The sequence below is a fragment of the Alnus glutinosa genome, chromosome 12 (genome assembly GCF_958979055.1).
Source record: "Alnus glutinosa chromosome 12, dhAlnGlut1.1, whole genome shotgun sequence".
In the NCBI taxonomy this organism is placed as follows: domain Eukaryota; kingdom Viridiplantae; phylum Streptophyta; class Magnoliopsida; order Fagales; family Betulaceae; genus Alnus; species Alnus glutinosa.
In genome coordinates this window covers 22,321,697-22,333,434 of record NC_084897.1, presented here as the reverse complement: position 1 = coordinate 22,333,434, position 11,738 = coordinate 22,321,697, and the positions used below count along the sequence as shown (strand labels likewise).

The following is an 11,738-nucleotide window of genomic DNA, read 5'->3' as shown; positions in this document are numbered from 1 at the left end:
GATTTTTTCATAACCGTCTACCACATGTTACCACTTACACCTTCATGGGAGATTTCCATGCTACGAATATTCCTTACACCCCACAACTCTTATTATATATATTGTCTCATGCTAGAAATCATGAGGATTGTTACTGACGTGGCTTAGGAAGAGATTTAATGTGGAGTTGTTTAGAAGTTTTCGGGTTGATTGATTCTTATTCTTGAGCTTTTGTGTTTTATTATTATTAGTGTTGATAAAATAGTTGGCCGCGAGTCGAGATAATAACGATTGAAAGTATTTGGAAGGAGAGAATAAATTAGTAAAAGAGTTTGTCAGAATAGATGGATGAGAGATAGCTATGATGCTTATGTCATTCTGAATCAAAATGAATAGTTGTAAAAAAACGAAATAGGGTCGGAAGGAAAGAGACGAAAGTTTCTTTTTACCTGTTGCATGCCACTCTTTATAATGAATTTTTTCATAACCGTTTACCATGTGTTACACCTTCATGAGAGATTTCCATGCTACAAATATTCCCTACACCCCACAACTCTAATTATGTGTATTGCCTCATGCTAGAAATCATGAGAACATTTTACTAACGTGGCTTAGGAAGGGATTTAGTGTGGAATTGTTTAGAGGTTCTTGGGTTGGTTGGTTCTTATCCCATGATAGATAGTTTTTTTTTTTTTTTGTTTTTTTTTTTTGGATTGTTTTCTAATGGATGAAAATTTCAAGAAATAAAATTTCTCATATTACTCTTACAAATTTGAATCAATTTGTTTTTTCAAGATTGAACATACTTTTCTTGACCTATAGAAGAGCATTTTTAGAGAAGTATTTATTTTGTTAATCATTATTATTATTATTAATCCCTTAAACCAAAAATTAGTCGGCCTAAATACCTTTAATAACTCAAGTGAATGATACTTTTGTCTAAGTATATTATCGAAACTTTTTTTTTTTTTTTTCTAATTATCGTAACTTGAAAAGAAGATGGATATTACCATGTCATTTACATCCAAATCCAAAAAAAAAAAAAAAAAAAAAAAAAAAAAAAATGAAATTGATAATATTACATGTCACAAGATTAAACCAACTTGGCCAATTCTGATTTACAATTTAATTATTTAGATAAACACAATTAAAAAAGAAATCAAGAGCAGGTATATGAATACAAAAACCAACATGCATGGCAATAATAGAAATGAACAATAAGCACAACTGTCCTGCTTACCGGTGTATCTTCGGACATATTGAACTTTTTTTTTTTTTTTTTTTAAATTATTATTTTATTTAAAAAAATTAGATCTTATGTGAGGAGCAAAATTTTTAATTCTTGATTTTCCATCTTTTGCCTAATCTCTAAAAATCTCTGCTCTCTTCCCCTCTACTTTATGCATCAGAGCTTTTTTGGCATATTTGTGAGAAAGATGGATATTAATCACCCACTTGAGCCCCCTGGTAAATTTCAACCAAGAGAAAATCTTTAATTTCCTGGTATTTTTTTGGCTTTGAGACAGAAGATGGCGAATATTAACAAAAACTAAAATCTCATGCCAGTGCTGTGTTGAATTGGCCAAAAATTGGAACTCATTTTCCCAGAAAATCCAATCCAATATTGGCAAAAGATGTGATACATACCACTAGGCCGAAGACATGAAGGCCCAAGAACAATGCAAAATCTTCACGAGTAATCTTAAATGCATGCATAATTTGATGTTAAATATATACAAAAACTTAATCAGTTTTACTTGAACTATGTCAACTAAGCTTTATTAATCAAACTGAAAACTATGAACTTGAATCAGAACATTCCATGATTTTCCAAGAGGCTTAGTGCATAAACAAACAGATTTACCCCATGAAGCTGGAAAACCAACTCCCAAATGTTTTTTTTTTTTTTTTTTTCCATTGTAAACTCAGAAATACAAACACCATTCTGACACAGTAGTCAGTAATACATTCCATGACTTACAGAAGCATGTTCAACTAAATGACTTCCCATAGAATTTTAAGGTTACTTCAATGAAGCATGAGCACAGAGTTGTATGACGAGCCTATGCCTAGATTTATACATAAATTTTGAATAAGTCACTAAATTATAGACTACCAAGATAAGAATCATAAATATAACCTCATGTATTCACCTCAGTTCAGAATCTTCATATGTTTCAGAGCTCTCATAATCTGGAGTATCATAAACATTGGCATTTTCAGATGCTTCAGAACTCATATGAAGGAGCCTCATAAGCAGCATAGGAATCCTCAGAGGCTTCAGAATTATCATAAGCTGGCGTTTCGCGAACTGCACTTTCTTCAGTTTGAACAAATTGAAGCAAGAAATGCACTCCATTAACCACATCATATACCATAAGTCCTATTCTACCTCCAACCCAACTGCCCAAATGACTTCCCAAAAGGTAGCCAAACTTCCCAAGCCTTTGCTCTCCAAAGAAACCACCAGCATAGGCGCCAAACAGTGTTCCAGTGCCTCTGAGGAACCCTTCCGTTATGGTACCACCATAGTATATTGCTTCGAAAAAGTCCCATCCAGAAGAGATAATGGGGCCTATAATGCGCTTGGCTTGCCGGGTTGCCAACTTTGCAGCCTTTGCACCTTCTTTCTGTGCTTGATTGGCTGCATCTTTAGCAGGCAACCCCTGTGACAATGCATCAACTAAGGCAGACTCAATTGCAAGATGCCTCACTTTTTCAACATGAGCAGCACGGATGTTGTAGACGTACAGCTTCACACCCTCCTTCACACCGCATGCCACAGTTCCAGAGCCCATGTCAAAACAGTTCAAGATCGTGAACTTCCCACTCTGAGATGAAGCCTCTTCCCCAACTAGCTGCCGACATTTTTCAGCTATAGAAAATAAAAGCAAGGTAAATTTTGTATACTTCTATTAGAACAAAATGTATATAGCAGAACAACCAAGTGAAGATACGTAAATATATACAACTGAAATCACAAAACCAGTTTGAAGATACAAACCAACACCATTTCTGTATATCGTTAATTTAAAATTACTATTTAAACACTTTTTGGTTGAAAGTTCAGGTTCCTTTTCAGGAAAACAAAAATAACAAGGATGGATTCAAAAAAAAAAAAAAACTTCAAATCTTCCTCCAAATACTTTGACAAATATATTACCCGTGAAGTAAATATAAGAAATTATTAAAAATGTTTCATCTATTTTTCCCTAGGAACTAAACACCATTATCACAAAGTTTTCCTAAAAGTAGCCAATATGGGAGGAATCATGGTAGCCCCAAAATGGATAAACGAATCATAGGTCATACAATAAAAAGTATAGGATTTTGGTAAACAACTTGTGCTGCTTCCTTCAAAAACATATGCAAATGAAACCAGTCGGATCCAAAAGTTAAATTACATTAGCTAATCAAGAGTCAAGTCCAAAAAAGTTTTCTTGTCCAGAGATTACTGATTGAAAGCTGGATCAGAAGGTATCATATAGAATCAACAGTACATATGATAGAGAATCTTGGGTCTAGAATTCAGATAAATAAATAAAAAATTAAGGACAATCAATATAACCATATACCAAATTTTCCTATCAAAATTGATAATGAAAACATATATTAGTTCATAACAGCCATCTTATGCAACAACGTTAGAAACGCACCAAAGAGTGATGGCATGAGAAAATCTCACACCCAATGAGCACCAGCCTGAAAATGAAAGATTAATGATGAACTCCAAATGGTAACAGATACTAATAACATTTAAGCCCTTATGGACAAATCAAAATTCCTATCCCACAATCTTGATCTCTCTAGTCTCTACAACTGTTTTCTACTCAATGCATGGAAATAGAGCCAGAAAACCACACTACCAAAACTCATAACTTCCCCCCCCCCCCCCCCCCCCCCCCCCCCCCTCTCTCTCTCTCTCTTTGATTTACAACCTTTGGCTCATTTTCCTCCACATAGATGCCCATACCTAGCATCTTCCACAATTACCCACAAAAAAAAGAAAGAAAAAAGTAGTCTTTTGGAAATTCTAATCGGGCCATAATCATTGACTGTAGATCGAATTATCAGGGAAGTTTGTCATCCATCTTTGACCATTCTTTCTAGTATATACATACATAACACAAACAGGAACCCGGGGTTTCTATCAGTTGAAAATCGAAAAATAAAATAAAAAACGATAAATCGACCGCTTCGAGGGGATCGGACCTCCAATTGATCACTTCAAGGGGGTCAACCTCCAATTGTTGCACAAGGCAATTGATGTTTTTCACTGATTGATTTGTCATACGGCATCTACATCTTAAATAGAGAATAATTGCACTGATTTTGGAAAAAGAAATAAATGCATATTTGATAAAATAAAAGGAAATCAAGGAAATAACACCATAACATAAATAAATTCAGGAGACAAATAAAATTGAAATCCCGGAATAATTAGGAAATATTGAGTTTCCTAACATTCCCCACCCCTTCAAAACAACCTTGCCCTCAAGGTTAACTATTAGTGAAACCTGTCTTCAATCTTGTCCTCGATCCCATGGCAGCCACCATGTCCTCATTAAAGGTAGTGTCTCAGGAATGATGCGTGATAAAAGAGGAACCAAAGGAAATTTTTTAATATTGCTCATTAAATCAGGAGAACCATAGAAGAATTTTGAATCAACATAACTCTTCTGAGACATGTAGTGGGCCCTCACAATTTGGAGCAAGCACTTCTTTGAAGTCATTGGACTTTGTTATATCAATTCCTTTCCAATAAAGCCTTGCCAAATTTGATCATTACATGCTTCTTCATCAGATTGTAGACATGGTATATCAACTAGTTTTTCATCTATTGTGCACCCCACACTCACTAAGGATAACAATTTCTCCTTGTCGTCCATCACAGGATTTATGTTCTCCTTGATATTAGAACAATTATCAATAGTGGAGACATTTGAAAATTCTGATGAAATGAATTCCAACTCTGAAGCTATTACCTTTGTCTCAATTGACTCCTCTTGCATGGTAGGAGTTTTGCAAGTTAGGGCAGAAGATGAACAACCTTTGCCAGTCAGTTTATCTACCACTTTGATTATTTGGCAGGTTTCCTTGCCGAATCTCTTCTCCTCTCTCCTTGCAAGTGGAATTGCAGCAATCATGGTTTGGGGTCGTCAAGCCTTGACTTCTCGTCTAATTTCCAGCCAAAGTCCTCCAATGAATGTCCTTACTAACTGTACTTCGGACCAATTATGAGTTGGATCATATAACTGCTCAAAATGACTTATGTATTCTCAATTGTTGATGTTTGCCAAATTTTTGCTTGCTCATCATCCATATTTTCATATGTTGAAGGACCAAATCGAACAAGGAGTCCTTCCACAAATTCCTTCCAAGTTGACTCTCCACGACAAACTACCAACCAATCAAATCACTATAATGCCTTCCCTTCGAGATTATCAGCTACTATCTTCACCTTTGATATTTTTGGCGTCCGATGAAATTGAAAATAATGCTCTACTTGTGATACCTAGCTAGAGGGATCTCCACCATCCCAACACGGAAACTTCACTTTCACATGCGAAACTTCGTACTTCCGCTCTCGTACCGATGGAAAGGCCATACTTCCAATTGACTCAGAACTAATCCCTCGCTTGTCAAAGGCTCGGTTGATGGAGTCATCAATCAATTCCTTCAGTTGCTAGATAAATTTCGAGCCAAATCATGACTCAAGTGTAGCCTCATCTTGTCAGATGTTGCTACTAGAAGCCATTTCCTTTATTCTTTTTTGTCACAAAAACAAAGCTACTCCTAACTTACAGGAAAAATGGGAAAACCGGATAAGGATCACCTTATTCCCGCAACCAAACAACTCCAAAGCTAACACAAAAGAAGTAGAACACAATTCCTACACTGAAACAAGTTATCCTCAACTGGAATAGGAATACATAAACACACCTGAATGATTTTTTAAGTTTGCAGCCAAACGCCTCCTTCTTCTCCAAATTAACTCCCACACAGCACAACGCATTGTGCTGCCACACATGGCCCTCCACCGCGCCGGTCACCTTCGCACGACCGCTGCTCCGCCCGCCACTCTTCGCACCACCATGCAACGCCAAAACTTTGCACAACGGCCGCAAAGTCCACCTCTTCGTACAGCCACCGCTGCACCACTTACACGTGGTCACTGTCAGCCCACACAACACCCACAAACACCACAAATTGGCCGACCGCCTCACCACCGTGGTTAGACAACCACACAAAATGCCAACCACCATGCTGCCCTGCACCCACTTCGCATGGCCGAATCACACAGCACCACAACCTTGAATAGCCACCACCGCATGGCAACAGCTCCACCTCACCTCACCACTCCACTGCACGACGTCGTGGCTTCACACACTACTTCATGCAAACCACCACACACGGCAAATCCACCGTTCGGTCACCTCTACACACGGCGAAACCACAACAAAGCCTTGCACCTTTCTTTCTTTTTTTGACAAAAACAGAATATTGGGTAGCCTTTTTTTGGGGTTTTACGGCAAAATAAGGTAAATGAAGAAAAGGAGAGAATCGAACATCTCTGATATCAATGATAGAAAACTCGGGTTTCTATCAGTTGAAAATCAGGAAAAAAATATAAATAATAAATAATAAATCGACCGCTTCAAGAGGATCGGACCTCCAATTGATCACTTTAAGGGGATCAGACTTCAATTGTTGCACAAAGCAATTGATGTTTTTCACTGATTGATTTGCCATATGGCATTTGCATCTTAAATACAGAAGAATTGCACTTAGTTTGGAAATAAAAATAAATGCAGATTTGACAACATAAAAGAAAATCAAGGAAATAACACCATCACGGAAATAAATTCAGGAGATTAATAAAATTGAAATCCCGGAATAATTAGGAAATATTGGGTTTCCTGACAAACACCAACAACATTACCACAAGTAGTCAAGAAATGTCATACTCAAGCATTTCATTCCAGTTGCCACAAGTGGTCAAGAAATGGTCAAAGGTAGACTACAAACAGCATTCATAACTCAAGCTATGGTGGAAAAAAAAGGGGGATTTAGAAGAAAATTCTGAACCCCAAAACAACCTAAGATCGTGAATCTTACAACTTACAAATTAACAAAGTCTATGATTTCATAGCCTTTTAAAAAGTATCCATGTAACAAAAATAGATAATTCCCAAGTTTCTTCAAAAATTCAAAGTTATTTAGTTGTTTTCGGTCATTTTCTTGCGTTTTCTCAGCTACCAAACCGTGCGTAACTCGAGACTTCAATAGAACAAAGAAGAAGCAACTACTATCGAATTACACAACAGCAAGATCTCACACTCCCAATTAGAATTCATAAAGTATAATACACATACACACATACACACATACATACATACATACATACATACATACATACATACATATGTGCCTGAGTACCTGAGAAGCTGAGAGCGATGACACCGGCGATGAAAATCAGAAGAAGCTGAAGACGCTTCTTCTGAAAATCCATAGCGATTGAAAAACCTAACTCTAAATCTAGTTTTTGCTGTTTATGTACACAAATGCATTTTGAGATCAGAGAGAACTATCCAAAGCTTGACTAAGAGGGAAGAATCCTAAGCCAAGCCAGGAGTACTTGTTTTACTTTTCTCAGAAATGAATTACCCCGGGACCAGGACAAAACGCTGCGTATTGAGATTATATCACTCAAGCGGTGTCGTTTTTGTATAAAGGTCCGTTTGGATTTGCAATTTCAAAAAGTGAAATTTTAAAATAGCAATTTTAAAATATGCGATTTAAAAAAGTAATTTTTAAAAACGCAGTTAAGCGTTTGACAAAATCGCAGTTTGACCTTTAAAATCGCAGGTTAGCCTTTTAAAATACTGCGTTTTCAAAAAAGTATCAAAATACCTGCAATTTGAATAAACACTTTTCTGCGTTTTCAAATCGCAATTTTTAAACTGTTCATAAATAACACATATCCTCTCCAATTTGTCGCATCAACATTTATTATTATTATTATTATTATTTTGTTTTTAATTATTCTCTCCTAAATCTAATTCTTCAACAACTTGAAAAGCAAAGCTCGTATTTATTCTTTTTTGGGAAAATTGCACCGTTGGTCCCTGTGGTATGTCATGATTATTTTTTACTCCCTATGGTTTAAAAAGTTCATGGAAGGTCCTCGTGGTATGCAATAATTTCAAATTGATCCCTGACGTCAAATTCTGTTAAATTTTTTAACAGATTCTGTCAAAATGCCACGTCAGCGACACGTGTCGCCAATAAGATGGCGACACGTGTCCATCTTAATAAAAAAATATAAATTTATTAAAAAATAAATAAAAATACTTATTTTTTTAAAAAAAAAAATTCAAAAACTGAACGGATGGCTTGGCCACCCCTTTCAGCCCTTTTTTTTTTGTTTTTTTTTTTTTTTTTTTTTAAAAAAAAAAATAAGTATTTTTATTTATTTTTTAATAAATTTATATTTTTTTATTAAGATGGACACGTGTCGCCATCTTATTGGCGACACGTGTCGCTGACGTGACATTTTGACAGAATCTGTTAAAAAATTTAACAGAATTTGACGTCAGGGATCGATTTGTAATTATTACATACCACGAGGACCTCCTATGAACTTTTTAAACCATAGGGAGTAAAAAATAATTATGACATACCACAGGGACCAACGATACAAGTTTTCCTTTTTTTTTTAAAGGGAAGTTCAAAATATATATATACACAAAAGCTTATTTGTCAACATTTAGGTAATTCTATTTTTATAAGTCAAAGTTGCTAATTGATAATGTTGAGTCGTTGACTATGTTTGTGAACATATTTTGGAAGTGATTTGAGTTTCTTATTTGAAAAAGTGTCTTATCGTGACATAAAAATGCATTTTTTTTAGGAGTATATTTCGGTAAGGTTCACACCTAATTATTTTGAAAACACTTAAATAAATGTAGTACCTTATTTATTAAAGTTTTTAATAATTATTACTTTTTAAAAAAATTGAAGAGGTTGCCACGAATGTGATGCACTGCCACTCTTAAAGTCTTAAGTGCAGGGACAGAACTAGGGGAGGTTGGTAGGGGCCATGGCCTCCCCACTTAAAAAAAGAAAAAAAAAAAACTTACTAGTCCTTATCTATAATTTTTTTTGACCCATGCCCATAAGAGCTTATAGTTCCATCCCTGCTTAAGTGTTTTTTTTTTTCTTCTTTTTTTTAAAAAAGTTATCTTCTATCCAAAAGTTCAATGTTTGCTCAATAATAAGGCAAATTAGGCCTCAGCCTAAGCTCCTAATTTACAAAAGGCCCCCTAAAAGGCATTTAAATTAAACTTGTCCTAAAAAAATGAAAAGGTCTCAAGAAAAATAATATGAGAAGAGGCCATTTGACATGCAACGAGGGATTAGAAGAAGAAAAAAAAAAGAGAGAAAAATTAGTTGGTGTGTTTTTAAGATTCCAAACTAAAGCATGACTGCCATGACCCACTTTTTTTTTTTTTTTTTCCTTTTATCAAGTCTAATCTTTTACTTCTTAGTTCTTAGTTCTATCATTCAGTATTTCTTTGATATTTTATATTTTATACTTAATATTAAAGGTTGTTGATTTTAGTCGATCATTATTACGAGTTTAGATCGCTTATCATCATCATGTCGTTAATTTTAGTATATAACTAATTAAATCCTAAATACAATGGACCATCTTACAAAACAGATCAAATGAATTAGCCATATTATTTATTGAGAATAATATATTATCAAAACTTGAACATGAAAAATTGATTAATAATTTTATATCTCAAAAAGCTAAAAGATTAACTTATAAATTATTTTTTTGATATTTAATATAAAAATTTATAATACTAATATTTTAAAATTTAAAAGGCCTCATTCTAAGTTTTTGCGCTGCCCCTGCAAAAGTTAAGTACCTATTTTGTCAAAGTATTCCTAAAACAAAATAAGTATACGGCTTGAAAACTGTATTTGTTATGATATGGTCACAATCTTATCAAAACCCTCATGATACTTCTACATGACATCAAGGCCATGTCCTCAAAGTTTTATGTTTCACATTAAGCCCTTGAAATGAGAGTTAGAAACAGCTAATAATTGTCGACTACTAAACATATCGGCTAAACAAGTTGTCCAAGTTTTGTATGCTTTAGCCAAGAAAGTCCACAAATTCTCAACACAAAGTCTGCCATCCACTTTGTTGGGGAATTATCATCCCCAAAGCTCAAACAGGTCCATTACAAAAGTTTGGGCCCAGCCAGTCTGCCCGGCCTGAATGAACCTAGTTCCACAAGCCTGAAATTCAGGAAGCCCCTATCAAAAGGAAAGTGGGCCTAAAAGTCCAACTAAGGCCCACCCCTAATCCAAAAAGAAGGCCTGTCAGCCGAGTGCAATGCAGTGCTCGGCCCACTTCTTGTCAAAGAACGAGAAGCCGCGAGAATCCGAGATACTCGGCCACGTTCCACAAAGATGCCTCCAATCCGGTTGTGGGTGTATGATGAGAATGTAAAATGTCGTATTTTTCCCCTTAATATTTAATCTCTTATACTTATTTAATGCCTAAATGTACTCATTATTCTTATATTTTGATTTAAGATGCAAATTGAGGCATTAAATGCAAAATAAAGCTAATTGAGCGATTTTGGACAGATTTGACATCAGTTTGTAATATGGGCATAACTCTCTCATAAAAGCTCCGATTGAGATGATTCAAGATGATGTGGAACGCCAAGAAAAAGATCTACAACTTTTATGTTTTGCGTTTTGAGAGATACCTGATGAATCAAGGTCGTAATCGGGCTTGAAGTTAACGTTCTGATGTGGATCTGATGTGATTTATTTTAGGAAGTTTTCAGATATGAAAATTTATTTCCTTTGAGCCTTTTCATAATCATCCAATCAATTCCAGCCAAGCCAAGCAATAAATAAAAAGTTAAAGCAAAAGGAAGAAAAGGAGAGAAAAGATGCGTGGAGGACCATGGAAATAAAGAAGAGATTTGTGAGACCACGTGGAAGAAGACAACATGAAAGGAGCATCTCTTTCCATGACAAGGCAAATTGATTTTCTCTCCATACTTGGCTGATTTGTGGGGACTTAAACAAGGAAAGAATCGATAAAGCATATGGCAACAAAAGTCCCCATTGAAATCATCACCTTCCTAGTTATCCTAGTTATCCTAGCCTTTATTTTATGTTTAATATTTTCCTTAATTAGTAGATTTGTGTATTGTTATTTTAGGATAGTATTTACAATATCTTTCTTTAGGAGATTTCCTAGGTTTCTAGCATATGGGATGAAACATGTATAAAAGGGGGGAACCATGACACACAACACACACCTTCTACCTTACATCTTCTCCCCTCTTCTCTAACTTCTTTGAGTCATGGCCCTGCGTGGCTAAACTTTCATAATTGGTCGAAGGAAACGGAAGTCTCGGAATCAATAAAACTGTGAGATCTAATTTGTTTTTATTGTTCGATTTATGCTTTGAGTATCGGATGTTATTCTTTGCCTAATTCCATGATTGTCTCGTTTAATTGCTAGGAGTACTACTAGTTTATTATTCGTTGCAATCTATTGCTAGGATGGATATCAAATCCGTAATTGTTTGATCCCTCCAATATGTGAAGCAACTAAGATTTAATGATTTGCTGCTTCTCAGTGATTATTAAATCTTAGGAAGAACATCCGACGAAATTAAATGCAACCGCTTGTGCTTGTGTTGTTTCGCTTC

The 11,738-nt window shown here is 35.3% G+C and overlaps 1 protein-coding gene across 2 annotated transcripts; it reads right to left on the bottom strand.

The window, feature by feature from the left end:
• Positions 1-1,822: 1,822 nt before the first annotated feature.
• On the bottom strand, positions 1,823-7,627 carry LOC133851614 (uncharacterized). Of its 2 annotated transcripts, none has more exons than XM_062288107.1 (2): positions 7,420-7,627; positions 1,823-2,854 (listed from the first exon to the last, which is right to left on the bottom strand). In XM_062288107.1, the coding sequence occupies exons 1-2, from the start codon at positions 7,490-7,492 to the stop codon at positions 2,208-2,210; spliced, it is 720 nt and encodes a 239-aa protein (XP_062144091.1). In that variant the 5' UTR covers positions 7,493-7,627; the 3' UTR covers positions 1,823-2,207. The 2 variants fall into 2 exon arrangements, with proteins under 2 accessions (XP_062144091.1, XP_062144090.1); XM_062288106.1 differs by lacking the exon at positions 7,420-7,627 and adding an exon at positions 5,923-7,241.
• Positions 7,628-11,738: the final 4,111 nt, after the last annotated feature.